The sequence below is a fragment of the Barbus barbus genome (assembly GCF_936440315.1).
Source record: "Barbus barbus genome assembly, chromosome: 48".
Taxonomy (NCBI): domain Eukaryota; kingdom Metazoa; phylum Chordata; class Actinopteri; order Cypriniformes; family Cyprinidae; genus Barbus; species Barbus barbus.
Window position 1 is genome coordinate 22,889,341 of NC_136726.1, and position 23,238 is coordinate 22,912,578.

A 23,238-nucleotide genomic window follows, 5' to 3' on the forward strand; every position below is an offset into this window, starting at 1 on the left:
TGGGATGGGCTACAGGACAATATACAAACAGCTTGGTGAGAAGGAAACAACTGGTGGCGCAATTATTAGAAAATGGAAGAAATTCAAGTTGACTGTCAATCTCCCTCGGACTGGGGCTCCATGCAAGATCTCGCCTCGTGGAGTATCAATGATCCTGAGAAAGGTCCCCCTGCTCAAGCCAGCACATGTCCAGGCCCATCTGAAGTTTGCCAAAGACCATCTGGATGATCCATGGGAAAAGGTCATGTGGTCAGATGAGACCAAAATAGAACTTTTTGGTATAAACTCCACTCGCCGTGTTTGGAGGAAGAAGGATGAGTACAATCCCAAGAACACCATCCTAACCGTGAAGCATGGGGGTGGAAACATCATGCTTTTGGGGGTGCTTTTCTGCAAAGGGGACAGGACGACTGCACCGTATTGAGGGGAGGATGGATGGGGCCATGTATCGTGAGATTTTGGGCAACAACCTCCTTCCCTCATGAGAGCATTGAAGATGGGTCGTGACTGGGTCTTCCAGCATGACAATGACCCCAAACACACAGCAAGGGCAACTAAAGAGTGGCTCCATAAGAAGCATTGCAAGGTCCTGGAGTGGCCTAGCCAGTCTCCAGACCTGAACCCAATAGAAAACCTATGGAGGGAGCTGAAACCCCGTGTTGCCCAGCGACAGCCCCAAAACCTGAAAGATCTGGAGAAGACCTGTATGGAGGAGTGGGCCAAAATCCCTGCTGCAGTGTGTGCAAACCTGCTCAAGAACTACAGGAAACATCTGACCTCTGTAATTGTAAACAAAGGTTTCTGTACCAAATATTAAGTTCTATTTTTCTATTGTATCAAATACTTATTTCATGCAATAAAATGGAAATTAATTATTCAAAAATCACACAATGTGATTTTCTGGATTTTTAATATATTCTGTCTCTCACAGTTGAGGTGTATCTACGATGAAAATGACAGATCTCTCCATTCTTTGTAAGTGGGGAAACTTGAACAATCGGCAGTTTATCAAATACTTATTTGCCCCACAGTATATATAATAGTGTTGTCAAACAATTAATTGTGATTAATCGCATCCAAAGTAAGTTTTTTTGTTTACATAATATATATGTGTGTATGTTTATGTATATATAAATACACACACAGCATATAGGCCTAATTTGAGATATTTACATGTATTTTTACATGAATATATTATATTCATATAATTTATGTTATAAGTATATTTAATATATAAATATAACATTTTTCTGATATATGCATGCATGCATGCATGCGTGTTTATATAGTATGTATTAATATTTTGAATCACCTCTTGTTTTATTCATAAAGTGACTTTCCCGTGTTTAGGGTCATGTTCTTTTGCTTTGCTGGTTTTGAGCTTGTCTCTTGATCAGCAGAAAGTTTCCTAACCCTCTGCTGTCCTCGTCACGAACCGGAGGGACCTGAAAACACAGGCCTCAGGAGACGTTTGTGCCTCTTCCTGTTGGAGGAAGATCAGACGCTCATTTAAACACATGAAACAGCAGAAACTCTTGCTGGCGTGTTTTGATGAATGCGTGTGTTTCTGGAGCGGTTTGCTCGTTTGTGTTCGACGTCTCTCCAGTGTTCATGGTCAGTCACACCTCTATATTTAGAGCTTGTTATCAGCTTGTTTTCTGTCTCCGTGTCTCTCTCAAGTCACTCTTCCTTCAGATGGCACTCGGTTGGCGAGCTTTATTTAGTCAGAAGTGTGTGGAGGTGAGCTGTTAACACTTGCCCGAGTGTTGTCACGCTGCCAGATCTTTCCACAGAGAGAGTTCGATGCCTCCAGCTTCACCTGCATGGCTCATTTCCATAAGAGAGCATCTGAAGAACATCTGAGGAACCTTAAAGCGCTGGTTTTCTTTGGTTATTTGAGAGAAAAAAAAAATAGATTAGATGGAAAGGGCTGCATGATTAATACAAACCAAAATAGTTTGGCTGTAATATAGTTTTCTGAGGGTCACATATAACACACATTTGAAAACACAGCATGCGTCTCATAAATATCATTTTTGTAATTTGACATTTGCACTTACAATTATATTATATTCCTTAAATACTCTTAAATCATTTTATTTTTAATTTTAAGTAAACAATAATGTTTCTTATTTTCTTTATTATAGTTATTATTATTATTATTTTTATTATTATGTTACTGTTTCCTGAATGTTTTCTTTAATACTCAAGAATTTACTTGAGTAAAATAATACAGTGGTAATATTTTTTATTATTATTTATTTGGTTTAATTTTTTATTTAGTACTAGTAAAAATAAGAATAAATAATAAATTATTATTATTATTTGTACTGTAAAATAAATAATTATTAATATTAATATTTTGTTTAAATACTCCATTTTACAGAGAAATATTAAAAGGGTGGTGTTTATTTTGTTATCATTATTTTGTTTCATATTTCAGTAATATAAAATTATTATTACTACTACTATTATTATTATCATTATTCAGTTTTACTATTAAAATCAATAAATTATTATTATTATTATATTTAGTCATTAGTTGTATTGTAAAATTATTATATTTATTTTACAGTTAAATATTAATGGTCATGTTTTTTTGTTTAATATGTTATTTACATAACTATTATTATTATTATTACATTTTAATTTGTAATCACAAACAAACAAAGGCCAAATTTTGCAGCTCTGCAGACAAGCACAGCTAACCTTTTTTCCTCACTTTACAATTTTCTTCCTTTCATTTGTGCTTTAAAAATGGTGCTTTTAGTTGCTTTGCAGCAGGTTGGATGTCAGTGATGCCAAACCCTTTTCTCACCCAATTTCCTTCCCAAGTGTGACCTCAAATGAAGCCAAATACAGAATGGCAAACATCCACTTTTGTGTCATGAAATGCACGCAGAAACGCATGATGACTATTGATTATCCTCCTTTAATGCTTCAGTTACTGTAAGGACATCTGCTGCTTTGAATTGGACAAAAGCCCTTTCTGAAGGGAGCGGCGCGTATTCGATGTCTGGGAATTCCTGGACATTTTTAAAGACACTGATTTTGTTTTGTTGAACTTTCTGCTGTGATTTATCGCCGCTCTTCTGATGATTATTTCTGTTATGGCAGGTTTTCACTGGATTTACCCTCATTAGCATGTTTAACTGACGGCTGCTTCTGCTCTCGCCACAATAAAGCCATTAACTATTTCTAGGTCAGTGTTGAACTGAAAGTGTTGTGGTGTTGTTTTGAATAGCTGTTTGAGAGCAAACGCAGCGTTTCTTGTGTTTGCAAGAGAAACCTTGTCTAATATTTTAAGGCATCATAGGTAAAAAGGCTACTATGTTTTGACCACATTGACAGCGTCACGTGTGTCCTTCTGAGATAACACAATCCCAGAATGCACTGCAGCAAGATAAAAAAAATGTGTGTTCCTGTATTGATGGCATATTAATATGTTAACTATTTTTCATCCATATTAATATTAATGTTCTAGTTGTATTGTCGAAATAATTCCTCTGGTTATTGTATTTAACAAAGCATCAGAAAAGCAACAAGGCCTGTGGAAAACTTTAACAGTCAATAAAGTGGAAAAAAAGTCAACTTTGTATGTAATATTGTGTAAATAATAATAAAATAGTTTAAAATAATGTATAAATGTACACATTTTATCCATTATTTATGTTGTTGTAGCCAATATTGTCGTGTGTGTGTGTTGGTGTTGTTGTACCCAATTTGTTTTTAATTTGTAATTGTATTTATTTTAATAAAAATGAAAAATAAATACAAATGAAAAATTAAATGCAAATTGGGAGCGGTGCATATTTTATATTCTAATTTGATATATCTTAGCAAATTTTATACTCTAATAAAAATAAAATAAATACAAATTAAAAATTAAAAATAAATAGAGTACAATGACAACAACAGCAAATATATAAAATGTATTTTGTATTGTTTATTGATTTCTCTAAATCTAATCTATTTTTATGTGTGTGTGTGTGTGTGTGTGTGTATATATATATATATATATATATATATAGTAAAAGTAGATTAGATTAAAAAAATTAATAAACATAATAAAAATTCTACTAAAATTTATTCAATCGACTTTAAAATTTAATATTTTACCTATTATTTTTGTTGTTGAACCCAGTATATTTTAATCAAAAATATATTGTAATAAACAAAAAATTGGCAACAGCAACAAAATTATAATATATATAAAAAAAAAACTAAAATGAATTTAATTTAATCTGTAATATTTTATCCATTTTTATTTATTTATTTATTTATTCTTTGAACCTATGATATTTTAGTTTTGTTATATTTTAATCATTAAATAATAGATAAACAACTATGAAGTATATAATTTATTTTTGCTTGTTTAATTGTTTTGAACAGAGAATAATGACGGCGCTCATTGATCAGGGTGAGGACATGGGCCTGGTGACGCCGCTAGAGCTGATGGACCCTCAGAAGGACGACGACCAGTGTCCCGCTCACTTCAGACAGAGCCTCATGTGAGAGCCGCACACATCTGCAGCATTACACAATAAAAGTCCTGAACGGCATTCACTACATGCTTTAAAGCTCTTCACTTTCCAAACATCCTGCACCATGCTGGTTCCAGCATGCATCAGTCCTAGTTTCATTGACTTGATAGTGTGCGATTGGGACACGATGACTCAAAAAAGCAGGGATTGGTTTTCTGCAAAATAATTCTACTTCCTGTATTCGTTTACTGGCTGTGCTATTGAATAGATGAAGCCTGTTCGCAGCATCTCAATCTCTGTTGAATCTACACCCTTTTTTCCGTCAAGTCTGTACTTGTTGTCCTCGGGCAGGTTTGCGATCAGGGCCGGGCTCCCGTCATCCGTAACGCCACAAACACACGGTTCTGCTCTCACTGTTTGTTTAAACATCTCCCCGCCTCAGAGCGTGAATTAACCAGGCACTTTTATGTAATGACTGTGTTTGTGTTTCGCTCTGATCAAGCAGGTTTATGAAAAACGTCTCCGAGGATGATGGTACATAATTTAGAAAAGTGCAGGTTTGATCACTGAGAGAAAACACAATCAGATCTGAGAATCAGACCCGTTTTCATTCAATAAAACTAAAACCATTCAAATCATTACTTCAAATAAAATAAACATTAATTGAAATAATAAAATAAAATATAATTAAGTAAAATAAAATTAGCTAGTTGCATTTCTCAACATTTCTCATTTCCATTTTAAGTTGAAATAATAAAATATGTTGAATCAAATAAGCTAGAACTGCATAGTTATAAATTAGAACTACATGTTTTTTTGTTGTTAATTAAAATAAAATATAAATCTTTGAAAAATGTACAAACTTTCCCTTGTAAACTAACTGAAATAAAATAAACTTTAAATTGAAGCAGTAAAATTACTAAAACAGAAATAAAAATAAAGCTAAATAGAAATAAAAAATAATAATAAAAATGCCAAAACTGAAATAAAAATAAAGCTAAATAGAAATAAAAATAATAATAAAAATGCCAAAACTGAAATAAAAATAAAGCTAAATAGAAATAAAAATAATAATAAAAATGCCAAAACTGAAATAAAAATAAAGCTAAATAGAAATAAAAATAATAATAAAAATGCCAAAACTGAAATAAAAATAAAGCTAAATAGAAATAAAAATAATAATAAAAATGCCAAAACTGAAATAAAAATAAAGCTAAATAGAAATAAAAATAATAATAAAAATGCCAAAACTTAAATAAAAATAAAGCTAAACAGAAATAAAAAATAGAAATGACAAAATAACAAAAATTACAAAACTGAAATAAAATAAAGCTAAATAGAAATAAAAATAGAAAAGATAAAAATAATAATGACAAAATAATAATGACAATATATGACAAAAATAGCTAAATAGCAATATAAAAAGTAATAATAATGACAAACGCAAATTAATAACTACAATAAAATATATTATATTATTATATTACATAATATATCATTCACACACATATACCAGTAATACTGGTAATACTTCTAGTATAATGCTACTAAAATAACATTGTTCTTTAGTCTTTCATCCAGGCATGACTAGATTGTTGTAGAGACAGTATGAGGCTGATATGTTTGCACAGGACAGAGTTTTGTGGTTTTTGCATCCAGTTCTTGTCTCGTTAGTTAAGCAAAGTTTGCAATATGAAAAGAGCTTTCTTGTGCAATTTTTAGATATTTGAAATAGACAAAGACACTATTCATGCACATGTAATCAGGCTGTTTGGATTATGTGAGATTATTTCGAATCGTTTGCGATTGATGAGAATTTGTGCACGTGGGTTTCTGAACCAGAGACGTGGTGATCCGTAAGCGGATAATGTGGGAGCGCTGTGGTGTTTGGCTGTAGATCAGAGCCCATAGAGTGGAAAACAATAGAGAGAAAACAGGACTCATTAGATGGAAACTGTACAAAGACGCCTTTGAGAGATGAAGAGCCGTATTATTGTTGCTGACGTGATCAAACTCCAGCGCTGATGATTAAAGTTCAGTTTGAGATGAATCCTCAAATCAATCTAATCATTTCTCCTGCTGGACCAGAAAAACCCCACAGACGCACACTGATGGAGGCAAAGAGGGGTTGATATTCTTAAATAGACCTATTCAATTTGTTTTTGGTCATTCAAATAAAATACAATAAAATATAAATTGTTTATTAGATTTAGAAAATGCGAAAATTTATTTTGGCAGCTAATTGAAATAAAATAAGTTCAAGTACTGAAATGAAAATTAAGTAATACATAAAAAAAATTATACAAAAATTATAAAAATGACAAATATACATAACAAAATTACTAAGATTCAAATTATGGAAAAAATATATATTATGTTTTACATGTATATTTATTAGTGCTGTCAAAATTCACACGTTAACGCAGGCGATTATTTTTTTCAGTTTAACGCATTGAAAATATTTAACGCTGTTAAATGGTTGGCCACCCCACTCTTCTGTTTCTGTCTCATTTCACAAGAACCAGCGTTTATTTAAACGCAGAACGACTACATCAAACGGGAGATGTTTCAGACGCGTGCTCCACTCCGTAAAGTCACCAAAAAGGCGATTAAAGCTGCCTTAAAACTGTGTGTGTATGTATTTTGTTATATGAGTCAGATTTAAGAACATGCCTCTGAAATGCAGTGGTTTTCCAAACTGTCCTGGAGCAGCCCAGCACTGTCTCGCTCATCTACCACACCTGATTCAACTCATTAGAGACTTTAAGAACTGAAGCGGGTCAGAGCAGGTGAAGAGAGATGTTCAGCAGCGGCAGCTCTTACAGTAATAGCAGCCAAAACAACCTAATAACCAGCTGATGTGATGTCTATTAATCAAAATAACTTTATTCAATTTCTGTTTATTTCCTATTTGCTGAAGGGCACAGACAACTAAATATTGACATATGACATTATAATGGGTTTATGTGAAGATTGTTTTAAGTTCACTTAAATTAGAAGTTATTTTAAGTTGTCTAATTAATGTTCAGATTGATAGCTCTTGTAATGTTGAATGGTATAGTCGATGGTTAAATATTAGGGGAAAGAACCATTCCCTAGAGACATCAGTAGTATGTATCAGTGATACTGGCCTTCAGTCATAAAAAATATGCCATCATACAAATATTAAAAATATACTGTCTTTATGTTGTTTCTACATTAATTTGAAGATTGAATGTGAAATTATTGCAACGTAAAAGTATTTTTAAAACTTTAATGTTAGGTGGGATTAATTGCGATTAATTTCAGAAAAAATGTGCGCTTATTTAGTTAATTTTTTTAATCGATTGACAGCATTAATATTTATATAACTATATAATAATATATTTTTATATATAAAATATATTTTTATTTCTTATTAAAATATATTTATATATTTTTATTATATAAATATATTTATATTTTTTTATATTTATATATTTATATAAATATAAATATAATATTTATATATTTTTATTATATAAAAGCCATAGAAATCTTGCTTTAGCAACTAACTGAAATAAAATAAGTTGAAGTAATTAAAAGTAAACTATTTATAGAAATAGAAATGGAATATAAAATAATTATATATATTATATATAAATAATAAATATAATGGAAATATAAAAAACTAATAATCACAAGAAAACAACTAAAATTACTCAAATTTGAATTTTGAAATAATATTATTAAATATGATGGTATGTTGTAAAATAAATAATGCTGGGCAACTAAATAATATATATATATATATATATATATATATATATATATATATATATATGAAAAATGTGTTGTTTATATATTAAATATATTTTTATATAATATAAATTATATGAGTATAATGTAAATACATGTAAATATTTTCAAAATATCTTTTGCAAATGTGTGTATTTATGTAAACATAATAAATGTACACAGTACACACACATATATTATGTAACTTTTATTTTGGATGCGATTAAACGCAGTTAATCATTTGACAGCACTAAAAATAAATTATAATATAATGTAATATAATATAAGTTTAAAAAAAGGTTGGAAAAAAAACTAGAAATGTTGGCAACTAACTAAAATAAAATATATTGAAGCTAAAGTACTAAAATGAAAAAAAAAAAAAAAAAATGTATTAATAAATTAAAAATAAACCTATGTAGAAATATATATTAAAAAACTAATATAACAAAAAACCAACGAAATTGCAAAACTATGGAACAAACTTTTATATTATGTATTATATATATTATTATAGAAATCACACACTCTTCAGAAAAATGAAAACACTAGTTTCGATTAGTCTCTTTTTGTTTCACTCATTTGTGATGAGGCTCTTTTGTTTTTGCGTTTAATTGAAGAAGCGAGATTTGTCTCGCAGCAGGAGTCGCGGTGTTTGTGCGACTGAATGTTTTCATGATGCAGCGCTGCAAACTCCACGTGCAAAACGCTCACATTTACAGATGAGCAGCTCTAATTACATGAGACAGCGGAGAGAGGGGCACACACACACACACGCACACAGTCTAGAGCCCTGAGCGCTGAAAAAATGGTGTCAATGCATCCCTAGTCAGGACCCCTTGGCGTCGCTTTTTGACGCTCAGGGTAGCCCTTTAGCATAATTTTTCGACGTGCAGGGTCCTCCATTGTTTTCAGTTGTTTGTCCTAATTGACCTATCGGTAAGCCCCTCCCCTCGAGTTACAGTTTTCATCTGCTCAAGCAGAACGTTAATGTTATCTTGTGCTTCATCAAGGTATAAGGTACGTTAAAGTTAGTGAGTCCATGCTAACGTACAAACCTAAATAGCCGCCCTAAATAGTCTTGTACAGTGTAGGTCAAGAACACATAAACAAAGGTCTACATTTCAGTGCCTCTCCATATTAAACTGGTTAAATGTACACTGATTTAATCGTACCCTGCGATACATGAACAGTGTTGATCCTGATATAAGACTTGCATTGTGATCTGTAAACCCTCGCTTCGAGTTACCCATCGTATTTATTTTGAAATATTTTATAAACATTTAATTCACATTTGGGGGCCTTCTGTCTCCAAAATTGGGCAAAAATGCAAGGTTTTCACGCTGCAGCTGTCATTGTAAGACAGTGAGCAACTCCCTTTGTTTGTCCGAGGGACTCCGAGGGAGCAACAGTAACTAAGGGGGGCGGGGCTTACCAATAGATCAATTGACTGTTCGCAGGGAGCTTGATTGACAGGTGATCTGACCAATCAGAACGCGGATATTATGTGCCGCCACTGCTATTCCCCATCTTGCCCGACAACTCCAGCTGGTCTCCATACAGATACATTTCAAAACGGGGTAAAAAAGATCGACTGAATTGAAATTTTTCAGTATAACTAAATAAAAAAATGTTAAGCTGTGCTGTTGTTGGCTGCTACAGTTTAAAGTACTTATTGTTTGAATTTGACACAGTTTGAAAGCTGAGTCCTGAGAGCTTGTTTCACATCAGAAGTAACTGTGTTGTCTGTTGGCATATTGTCAGTTTCCTCTTTGCTCTGCGATGTATTTTTCACTGCGTGAGAACATGAGTGTAGTGTGAGAGCGGGTAGTAACAGTAATTAAGGAGGGTCTTTGTGAACGCTCAGTTTAATGGTTTGCATGCATTAGTCCTGTTTAAAGCACTGGAAAAGCGGCTGTTGACTCATTATTCACATTTTTAGAAAAAAGGTGATTAAAAATGCAAAACGTTTGACCTTCAATACCATTCAAAAGTCTCTCTTCTGCTCACTGGCACTGCATTTATTTGATCAAAAATACAGTAAAAAGATTATTATACATTGTGAAATATGTATTTGTATTTCTTTATGCATAATGTATATTTTGTAAACTAAGTGTACATCCGTACTAGAGCACTGATATTAATTTAAATTTAATTTCTTAAGATTATATAATAAATACAAATTATTATTGAACTTTCTTTCAAAACTCGTTTCTCATCATATTTCCTCTTCAGCGTTCCTCAGATGCTGCTTTCATGACTAATTGCTTTCTCCTAATGATTTTTGCAATCTGACAGTCTGATCATTGATCTGCATTCATTTGACAGCTGTTAGATTTGATCTTCTTCGCCAGTTTTCCGCCTCGCCTTTCACTTCTGCTTTTGCTCAGGGATTTCAACCCACGTTAAACATAAACAGACGGCACAGTTTTAACTTTTAAACACAAGCCCACATCTCAATTATTTATGCATTAAATAAAAAAATCTAAATTTGCAAATAAAAAATGTAATAATATTTTATTATATGTGTCTGTGTGTTTACATATATATATATATATATATATATATATATATATATATATATATATGACATAAGTCAAATAAATAATAGATTTTTAATTATATATTTTTAGAAATAATATGTGTGTATATAAAGTATATAGTAAACAAATATATATAAAATAATGTGTGTGAGTGTGTGTAAATAAAAAAATAGTAGTAATTTTATAATAAATAAATACAGGAAAATACTATTTAAAATACAATGTTTATTACTTACAAAAATTTATTACTTCACATTTCATGCAACTACAGATTTTTTGTAATTTGTAAAATTTACTAGCCATTTCTGGGTAAAAAATGTCTAATAATTATTGGCAGACAACACTGTTTAAACAAACTAACATCTCAATTATACGATACGTGCTGTAGTTTGCCTTCATATCAAGCCTGGACCTGTTTGAACACACGTCACATGACCTCAATGACTTCAGGAGAAAAGACGTTATCATAATGTAATTAATGTGAACTGTGGATGATTTTTCTTCAGAATAACATGCGCTTATGAATCCGTTACGCAAATGCTGTGAGTTTAGACGTCTGTCGGTCCCTCAGCAGTGAGCATCACGTGCGTCACAGTGGCGTCTCCAGAGATCTGTGGATGCTTTCTCACTGAATCCTGATTTGAATAATTTGGTTTGAGACGGTTCATCCTCAGAGACCTGTGTTTGTTACTGAGCATCAAGAAGCACAACAACAAACACACAAGCACATTCACACGCATACACACACACACAAGCACACACACAAGCACATGCATACACACAAGCACACACACAAGCACATGCATACACAAGCACACACACAAGCACATGCATACACAAGCACACACACAAGCACATGCATACACACAAGCACACACACAAGCACATGCATACACAAGCACACACACAAGCACATGCATACACAAGCACACACACAAGCACATGCATACACACAAGCACACACACAAGCACATGCATACACACAAGCACACACACAAGCACATGCATACACACAAGCACACACACAAGCACATGCATACACAAGCACACACACAAGCACATGCATACACACAAGCACACACACAAGCACATGCATACACACAAGCACACACACAAGCACATGCATACACACAAGCACACACACAAGGATGCACACACACAAATACACGCACACACACTCACATGCATACTCACACACACGCACACAAGCTCACACACACACACACACACACACACACACACACACACACACATCACATCACAGACTTCTCCTCACATCACACTCATTATATCACTGCATACTCATCCAAACCACAAAACACAACTAGATAGCACTTTACTTCGAGCTTTTACATATAATGCATTACAGAAGTATTTTAATGCATTAATTATGTTTTGTGATGCACCTTATAATGCATTTTATGATCTCATGAATGATACTCATCTTTTCATTGCTACACCTTTGGAAAGTATAATGCATTAAAACAAGCATGACAAACAACTGAGTTCTGATGTAACTCTAAATATAATAATGCATTTTGACTTTGGTTAGTTATCTGCAACATAAAATAGGAATACACTGTAAAACAAAATCAGCTGTGGTTGCCAGAATAATTACCAGAACAAACTGTAAAATGTACAGTATACAACTGTAATTTACAAACAAGAAAATGTGAATGTGAACCAGTAAATTCAACAACACACACTGCTACTAAAATCTGTTTTGTACCTGACAACCATCATAATAATGCAGGTGGTGAAAGAGAAAGCCCCATGAAGAATCAAAGCTCATCACATAAAGCCCAAATGTGCATAACTGATAACAAAAACTATTACAAAACATGATTAATTTAACGAAATACTTTCAAATGTGGAGTTTCATGCAGGGAATTCTGGGAATATCCGTTTACAGTTTTTGGCTGTAAATTATACATAGATTTTTTACTTCTAAAACTGTACAATTAACAGCATTTTACTGTAAAATTACATGAAATGTCTGGTTAGATCTTTTACAGTTTTTCCCTGTATATAGTTCGGGAGCTTACTGTTAACCTATTAACAGTTGTTTTCTGTAGCGTTTTTACACAAATGTACAGTTTACCTTTATAATGCATAATACATAAAAAGATTTAAGTGCTACAGAAAACCCTGTTTAATTGATTTATGAATCATATTCACATTTAGAGCAAATTTGTCATATTTAACTAATTTCTGAAGACAGTTTTCAAGATTTAGATTTAGAGATTTTATTAATCTGAACACAGATATATACAGCTTACAGTGAAATTTAACCTGGTCCGACATTTCACCTAGACCAGGGTTCGGCAAGTAAGTTTGGCCACTAGATGTCGTTCCAGAATATAGTCAAAGGATAATTTAACACGGTGTCTTTTGTAACTGGGAGTGAGCTGTTACTCTGTGTTTAAGTCCTGTAGTAGGACAGTCATTCTCAAAAAGCCACATTTGTGTGGCGGTGTCCGGCAGAGTATGTGAGCGGAGTGGAGCAGCAACGATATTTCCTCCGCGCTCCGAGCATTTAATAATGCTCCGAGTTCACTGATACCAGAAACACCGCTCTGCCTTTGCTCCTTGTCTAAAGTATTTCAGTTTGTTTGAAATATCACAGTTCTGTTCATAATGTATATTAAAAAATAAAATAACAGGAGAGTTTCAAAGTGGCTTATTGGAACACTAGTGTGCAAACGTTTTTTCCTACCACATGACAAGCTAATAACATGGTTGTCAGCGTTAAAAGGTATAATAATTTTGTGTGTGATGAAAATAGTATGTTTTCATCAGTTATTTTACCTACGGATCGATGCATTTCTTACAGATTTCTACTCAAAATCGGATACAGAAGTAGCACTGAAAGATTATAATTGTATTTCAACTGAAAATATTCAGTATCTAAAAGGAACAAACTAATTCCTTGTGATCTTTTCTATCTAGCTAGCTAAATATGTTTAACATGTGAATTCTTGCTAAATATGCAGTTATATTATGTGCTGTTGGCATGAGTAACGAGTAGACCAGACAACACGAAACTCAACAAGCAGGAACTTAAATACATGCACTAATGAGACAAACACACCTGAACAGAATAAACTAATAATCACACAAGGACAGGAAACAAACCAAATAAGGAAACATGAGGCGGGAACACATGACAGACACGACAGAACCCTGACACCTAGACTGTAAAAATTATTTTTATGATTTTATTGATATTTAGATATTTTTATACATTAATTGAATATGAAAGGAAATGTTTTATGTATAATAATAATAAATAAGTCTTAAGGTTTAGTTGTGAAGTTTTATTCTGCAATTTTGGCCATGCATTTTTATAAAAAAAAATAATAATTTGAATTAATGAATTATTGGTAAATAAAATTGTTACATATATGCATATATATCAGTGTTTCCCCTGCCATTATCTTAGGATGCGGCCCGCCCTCCCAACAGCACCCCCCGCCCCACTTGAAGGTGAAGTTCATTTTATTTAATTTTATCTTCTCTATAGCGCCAGATCACAACAGAAGTCATTTAAAGTTACCTTTCCTATAGAACAGCTCTATGCCTTGTTCTTTTATTAAACAAACTAAATAGCCTTACGTTATTTGTCTTATTTACACGACGGCATGTTACAGCGGAGTTCCCCCCCGATGCACACACACACACACACACACACACACACACAAGTGAGCCCACTCCCACTAGTATTTGTAAATATTAAACCGCAACACGACTGTCTCTGTGTTAATGTTTGGCGCAGATGAGCGGTTTTGTTTGCTACTCGTACAGAAGCGCGTGAGGCTTGCGGTGATATTAACGTCTGCCGTCTCACTAAATGAGGACATAAATACAGAACAGCATCTCCAGAACTGCTCTGAGAGTCACTTCATGAGCATTTGACCGTTTCATTTGAGTAAAACTATCCTCATATCATATACACACAGAAATATAAACCCATCAAAATAAAAGTTCGGGTTTCAATTGTAGACATTGCGGCAGAAATATATTCCTATTGTTCAGTAGAATGTACGTAATAGCCTACTAAAATGATTAAAACCGTATTTTGAAGGAATAATCATAAAATATGTCTTCAATGTTTTAATTGTAATATTAAATCCTCTTTATTCCCCCCCCCAAAAAAGATTTGTTTAATTTTCATTCATTAAAAGATAAATTAAATGAATGATTTTATGCCGGGGAAAAATGGAACGCCCCCCCCCAAAGCCATAAACCTGGGGGAAACACTGTGTATATATATATATATATATATATATATATATATATATATATATATATATATATATATATATATATATATATATATATATATATATATACACAGTCATGGCCAAAAATATTGGCACCCTTGGTAAATATGATCAAAGAAGGCTGTGAAAATTAATCTGCATTGTTAATCCTTTTGATCTTTTATTTAAAAAAAATCACAAAAATCTAACCTTTAATTGGATAATAAGAATTTAAAATAGGAAATGTTATGAAATAAATGTTTTTCTCTGATACACATTGGCCACAATTAACGGCACCCTTTTATTCAATACTTTTTGAAACCTCCATTTGCCAGTTTAACAGCTCTAAATGTTCTCCTATAATGCCTGATGAGGTTAGAGAACACCTGACAAGAGATCAGAGACCATTCCTTCATCCAGAATCACTCCAGATCCTTTAGATTCACAGCTCCATGACGGTGCTTCTTCTCTTCAGTTCACCTCACTCATCTTCTACAGGGTTCAGGTCAGAGGACTGGAATGGCCAGCAGAAGCTTGGTTTTGTGCTCAGTGACCCATTTTTGTGTTGATTTTGAGGTTTGTGTTTGGATTATTGTACGGTTGGAAGATCCAAACATGGCCCATTATACAAATATTTATTGGTAAATACAAATATATATATGTGTGTGTGTGTGTATTTTTGTTTATATATTTTATAAAACATTAATTAACATTAAACATTAAAATACAGCATTAAATATATATAAGTAATTATAACAGCATTAAGTAAAATAAAAAAACTGTAATTATAATAAAAAAAAAATATATATATATACACACCAGAACAGTGTGTGACGTGTTTAGAAAAACTGACTGCAGAGAAAGTCACGATTCAGGAGCTTTTGAAGCATTGGCTTTGAATTCTCTCCTCTAATGGTTTCCTGAAGGGTTTTCAGCTGCTGCTTCATGAAAGCGGAGGATTTTTCCGCATTACATGATGCATCATTACAGCATTCAGAGGAAAGCGATCATGTTTGAGGCCTGAAATGATGGAAGTTTCTCCGGGAAGGAAACGCTTCTCTGAAGACTTCGGCCACCAGAAGTTATAAACAATGATTGATTGTTGGTGAGAGGAAGGTCAGGGAATGAGGTGAAGGAGAACCGGAAAATCCCCACTTTTACTGAAATCAAAACCATTGGCTTTCTGTGTTCCTCTGAGGAAAAATCAAACATGGTTGTTTCCCATACAGCTGAAATCGAAATCTAAGCTCTAATTTGCACGTATTTATATATTAATATTTATTTATTGATATTCTATGCTGTCATTGTCTGTCATTTCTTGGGACTGACATGGTAAATAAATAATACAAGTACACACACACACACACACACACATATATATATATATACAGTGCTTCTTGAAAGTTTGTGAACCCCTTGAAAACTTTTGGACAGGATGAAGATGTCCAAATATCTCTTATTTTGTAGAAATATATATTTTTTTCCATTTAGTTCTGCCCTTCGGAAGCAACAGAAGATACTTTCATGTTTCCGGAAGACAAATGAAGTATAATTGACCTTGATCTTCAAATTCCAAAAGTTTTCACGCCCCGGCTCTGAATGCATCGTGTTTCCTTCTGGAGCATCAGTGAATATTTGAACCTGTTTTAATAGCCGTGTTCGAGTCCCTGAGTTTATCCCGCAGGACATGGAGGATTTTTCTGAAGAACAGAGCTCAGTTTAACTGTTCAGAATAAACAAGGTACTCATGAACAACCATCACAAAACAAAAAAACAGCTTTGGATCGTTCGGGTAACCACACAGTATTAAGAACCATAAGAATGGGGTTATTTGAATCATTTCTGCTATTTTTTTTGTCTTGTGAACTTTAATTTAAACATCTTTTATGTGAAATATCTTACTCAGGACAGTACTAAATAAAAAATAACATGCATTTTGTATGATCTTTCTTATTTTGTTAAAATGACTCACATTTTCTCAGATTCTGCAAGAGGTTCCCAAACTTTCAAGCAGCACTGCATATCAGGTTTTGACCTGATAAATAAATATGAAAATGTCATTTGCACACATTTGCCTGCGGCCGGAGCCGGACTGATGCTTCTGGGCTTCATGTCTGTTTGTATGATCATTTGTTCACACAGTTTGCATGACTTGGGTCTCATTTGGACCACGTGCACAGGCACATTCATCATATTTTTGACCATGTGTTTGTTTGCACTGAACTGAAGCGCTTTTGCATAGCAGGAATCTTCCTAAAGACATGTTCAACACACACATCTTATAGAGATGAATGTGTGTTTGTCTGAATATTTCTCTTCAGTCTCAATATGGTTGTTTTGTTGCTTAGCTGTTGCCTCTTAGAGGCTTGTTTACTTTTATGCTGCCATTTTTTTGAGAAAAGTGGGGACTAATATGTACAAAATAGTATTAATAATTTTAAAAATCTAGGTGTTTATTTATATATTAATTGAATACAAAATATAATATAAATATTTTAAATAAATCCTTTAAATTTGTCATTTTTGTATGTGTGTATTATTACTGTTATTCTATAATTTGTTGATGAATTTTTGATTCTTAGAGACTTTTAAGTTTTATTTTCTCAAGGTCTTTCTCTGTCTATATATAATATAGATATTTGTTTACATATTATATAAATATATAATAAATATATACAAGTATATTAATATAAAATTTAATATAACAAATAATAGAAATATTTTTAAAATATTAACTTGATATTAATTAAATGTATTTTTTTTAAATGATTTTAAAAATAATTTTGATTAGTATCCATATTATTTATTATTACTATTATTGTTTTTATTATTGCTTCTCTGAGTCTTGTTTAATAAAATAAATACATAAATTATGAATACATTATATGTAAAAAATTAGAAATATTTTAAGTAATTAAAATTTGAAATATATAAATATGTGTATGTATGCATGTATACATATGCAGTGCCACTAGTATTAATATTGTTTTATGTGTGTGTTTTCAGGCTTCAGCTCATTGACGATCTGTCATATGAGGATGTAAAGAAATGCTACAGGGGTTCAGTAAGTATATTTATGGTATATAGATTTGTTTGTCCATCGCTGCACAGCTTCATAGTTTCTCAGTTGCTGTGAGTTTCCGTCAACAATTGTGTTAAACAATCATCCATGATGCAAGTTTCCATCGCTTACGAAATGATTGGACACTCTGTCCTACGAGAAAATGAATCAGTTTAGTGCTGCGCTGCTTCTAGTGAAGCTTTTTAAACCGCTGTAGTTAGTTTAACCTAGTTAGGGCTATTTCATGCCTTAGTTTTGGTCAGATTTGAACATAAAGCTGCTGTTATTTTGTGGATGAAAGAGTGTTTTTCTTCACAGACCGTCAGCAAATACAACTCCCAGTACCACAAACTCTTCTCGACCGTCCCGAAGGAGGAGATCCTCATGAAGGGTGACGTATTAGCCTTTTCTGCTTGAAGTAAAACACTGTAATGCATTAATATTATAACACATATTACGCAGCATTGTTGTGCATAACGTGACAGATGAATAAAGCACTGCTCTACTGCTTTCATTTGGATGTGGCACCAGGTTTTGGATGTGAATGTGTTAATATTAAAGTGTCTCATCTGTTTGTCTGTAGTTTATTCCTGTGCTCTTCTGCGGGACATTCTGCTCCAAGGGCGGCTTTACATTTCTCGAAACTGGCTGTGTTTCTACGCAAACCTTTTTGGCAAAGATATCAAGGTTTGTAGCATTTTCTTTCAAATGTGAATTAAAGATGTTGAATTATAAGGATTCAAGATAAAGTAGTGACCAAATTTGCATCAGTGTTGTTACTGTTAGCTAAAACTATTACAAAATTAATTGAAATTAAATAAAATAAGATAACAGAAGCTTTGGAAACTAATAAAAATACATTTAAAGCTACGAAATTAATAAAAATGACAAAAGCACATCAATTATTAAAACAAACTAAAATGAAAACAAAAAATATAAAAATAAAAGCTAATTCAAAATATCAATAAATGCTATAATAGTGTATAAATAATACAAAATAACACTAAAGCAAAAAAAACTATGACTAATAAAAATTACAAATGCACAGAGTAAAATTACTCAAATTTAAAGTAAAATGAAAACATATAAATATCCAAGATAATTCAATCAATATCAATAAATGCTATGTAATAATGATACTAAAATAACACTGATCTGCAAATTAAAGCTAAAAAATAAAACTAATAAAAATGACAAAAGCACATAAAATTACTAAAACTAAAATCAAAACTGAAAATATAAAAATAAAAGCTGTCATTTTATAATAAAGTAAAAATAATACAAAAATAACACTGATCTGCAAATTAAAGCTAAAAAAATTAACTAATAAAAATTACAATTTGCTCATAAAATTACTAAAACTTAAAATAAAAATCATAATATAGAAATAAAAAACTAATACAAAATATTAATAATTTATATAAAAGTGTAAAAATAATACTAAAACGAGACTGTTATTCAAACTAAAGCAAAAATAAATCAATTTAATTAATAAAAATGACAAAAGCACATAAAATTAAACTAAAAACAAACAAAAATGAAAACTTATAAAATATAAAAGCTAATTAAAAATATTAATCAGTACAATAATAGTGAATAAATGATAACACTGATATTCAAATTAAAGCTAAAAAGTCAAAACTAATCAAAATGACAAGCACATAAAATAAATAAAACTTAAACTAAAGTGAAAATATAAAAATAAAAGCTTATCCAAAATATTCATAAATACTACAATAGCGTATAAATAATACACTGTGCTAATATTAATATTATAGCTATTAGTATTATTTATTTACGCACTATTATAGTATTTATTGTAAGGAGATAAAATGAAGCAGTTATTGATATTTTCTGTTGAATGTTGTAGTGTTTTAATGCCTAATTTTAGCATGTAAACAAACAGAAGAGATAAACGTCGTCATCATTGTTGTGTTTTTTGATTTCTGGGGATTTTTAAAGTGGTCTGGAGAAGTGATAGAAATTAATCATAACTTTTTGGGGAAAATCTTAAAATTCATGTTGTGAAATTGCTGTTTATGAGTCTTTATAATGAAACTAATCAGAGTGCATCATGGAAAGTCATGGAAATTGATTGGTCAGAATGTGGGAAGCAGGTTATTATTATTCGTCATAACATTAAAATAACCAGTGGCTGTGGTTTGGGAGGTGCGTCATAAGCACTAATAAACAGCCAATCTGTTAATAACAGGCATGCTAATAAGCAACTAGTTAATAGTGCAAAACAGCTCCCTGAAGTCCTCTTAAACTCAGTATCTGCAGGAGTTTTAAGCTCAAATGTAAGACTTAAGACATTTTTTAAAACAAATAAAATACCAGAGTAGGGCAATGACTATTGTAACATATTAAACTGTAAAAAGCATGACTTACAGGTTTTCACAAAACAAAAATTCTATATAATTTTTTAAGAAAATGGATGAGTTGTATCAATTATTATATTCATTTAAACAATTATTATTAATCAGTTGTTGCATTAATTAAATGTAATGTATGTCTTAATTGTTTAATGCATCATCTTCTTGTCGATCCACCTGTTCACATTTACAACGCTGCGTGTTTGAAGTATCAAAACATGGGTTAATTTGTTTAATTTTCCTTGATTGGGATTTGTGGAAGGCAGATTTCTTGTGTATGGATGTTGTTTGATCCCGAGCTGCTGACCCGGTTTCAGCCGACCGCTCTGTTGACATTGCTGCTGCACTAGACCTAACGTTCAGTCCACTTTCTCTTTTGGCTTCGTCTGGATGAGTTTGTTTTTTTCATTTTCTGTTTGTTTTGTCTGATAGAATGAGAAGTACAAAGATCGCCTAATAACTGCTTGGTTTGGGTGTTTTGGTCTGTTAACGTGGTTTTCTGGTTTAGGTTGCCATCCCGGTGGTGTCTGTGCGTCTGGTGAAGAAACACAAAACGGCCGGCCTGGTGCCGAACGGACTGGCCATCACCACCGACACCAGCCAGAAGGTGTTAAACACAACACACCAAACACACAAAATCCTCCAAATCACTTATGAGATCTCTTAGTTTCTCTTCGGTAGAAACTGGAAAATGAGAGCAAATACAGATTTTGTTGAAGTCTTCAGCTTCTCAGATGTTTGTCTTGAGTTTCAGAAGAGATCTGAACAATGTCTCAAACCGTGCTCAGATAAATAGTGGCAAATAAATAAATTATTTTAAAATGTGTGTGTGTGTATATATATATAGCAATAATATATATATACTAATATGTCTAAAATATATATATAGAGAGAGAGAGAGACAGTGGGGCAAATAAGTATTTGATACACTGCCGACTTTTCAAGTTTTCCACTTACAAAGAATGGAGAGATCTGTCATTTTCACTTGAGTGAGTTAAGAGACTCTGTTGACTGTGTGTGTGTTTGTGGTTGGCAGTATGTGTTTGTGTCTCTGCTGTCGCGGGACAGTGTGTATGACGTGCTGAGGAGGATCTGCACACACCTTCAGGTGAATGGGAAGAAGAGTCTGAGTCTGAAGCAGTTCCTGGAGGAGCCTGGCTCTCTGTCGACGGTACGAGAAGCACAGCATTAGTTTATAGATGTGTCTGATAGACGATGGTCTGATGCGAGATGAATTGTGTACAGGATGAGTTTCCAGTGTCCACTGATTTCACGCCGGTGCTGAAGTGGCGCCGGAAACCCTCGGCTCCGTCCGTCTCTTCATCGCTGCCGGACCTGCTGGGAAACTCCACGAGCAGCTTGAGCGCAGGAGACGTGCCGTACCCCGCAGAGACACCGCTGGAGGGTACGACACACACCAACAGCTCTCAGATATCAGACAAATACACCACTAAACATTTCTAGATTTGGATCGAAAGTTTGGGAACCCCTTGCAGAATCTGTGAAAATGTGGATAATTTTACCAAAATAAGAGAGATCATACAAAATGCATGTTATTTTTTATTTAGTGCTGTCCTGAGTAAGATATTTTCCATAAAAGATGTTTACATATAGTCCACAAGACAAAAAAATAGCTGAAATGATTAAAATAAACACATTCAAAAGTTTGGGAACCCTTGGTTCTTAATACTGTGTGTGGTTACCTGGATGATCTACGACTGTTTTTTTGTTTTGTGATGGTTGTTCATGAGTCCCTTGTTTGTTCTGAACAGTTCAACTGAGCTCTGTTCTTCAGACAAACCCTCCATGTCCTGCAGAATCTTCAGTTTTCCAGCATCTTTTGCATATTTGAACCCTTTCCAGCAGTAACTGTATGATTTTGAGATCCACCTTTTCACACGGAGGATGATTGAGGGACTCAAACACAACAATTAAAAAAGGTTCAAACATTCACTGATGCTCCTGAAGGAAACACGATGCATTAAGAGCCGGGGGTGAAAACTTTTTGAATTTGAAGATCAAGGTAAATTGTACTTCATTTGTCTTCCAGGAAACATGCAAGTATCTTCTGTCGCGTCAGAAGGGCAGTACTAAATGGAAAAATATGATATTTCAACAAAATAAGAAACATTTGGACATCTTCATCCTGTTCAAAAGTTTTCACCCCCCGGCTCTTAATGCGTTGTGTTTCCTTCAGGAGCATCAGTGAATGTTTGAACCTTTTTTAATTGTTGTGTTTGAGTCCCTCAATCATCCTCAGCGTGAAAAGGTGGATCTCAAAATCATACAGTTACTGCTGGAAAGGGTTCAAATATGCAAAAGATGCTGGAAAAGAATCTGCAGGACATGGAGGGTTTGTCTGAAGAACAGAGCTCAGTTGAATTGTTCAGAACAAACAAGGGACTCATGAACAACCATCACAAAACAAAAATACAGTCGTAGATCATCCAGGTAACCACACACAGTATTAAGAACCAAGGGTTCCCAAACTTTTGAATGTGGTTATTTTAATAATTTCAGCTATTTTTTTGTCTTGTGGACTATATGTAAACATCTTTTATGGAAAATATCTTACTCAGGACAGTACTAAATAAAAAATAACATGCATTTTGTATGATCTCTCTTATTTTGGTTAAATTATCCACATTTTCACAGATTCTGCAAGGGGTTCCCAAACTTTCGCATGCCACTGTATATAGGTTTTATTATGTAGTTTTATATGTATTACACTTATGTATATATATTTGTATTTATCATATA

General features: G+C 32.8%; 1 protein-coding gene across 1 annotated transcript in view; it reads left to right on the forward strand.

Moving 5' to 3' along the window:
- gramd2ab (GRAM domain containing 2Ab) overlaps nt 1-23,238 on the forward strand; it is a 38,684-nt gene that overhangs the window by 11,260 nt on the left and 4,186 nt on the right. The window contains exons 2-8 of the mRNA XM_079411906.1: nt 4,393-4,511; nt 18,049-18,106; nt 18,422-18,494; nt 18,687-18,790; nt 20,987-21,085; nt 21,515-21,649; nt 21,724-21,883. Of these exons, the coding sequence (XP_079268032.1) occupies nt 4,399-4,511; nt 18,049-18,106; nt 18,422-18,494; nt 18,687-18,790; nt 20,987-21,085; nt 21,515-21,649; nt 21,724-21,883 (742 nt within the window). The 5' untranslated portion in view covers nt 4,393-4,398. The remainder of the gene's footprint in view (nt 1-4,392; nt 4,512-18,048; nt 18,107-18,421; nt 18,495-18,686; nt 18,791-20,986; nt 21,086-21,514; nt 21,650-21,723; nt 21,884-23,238) is intronic.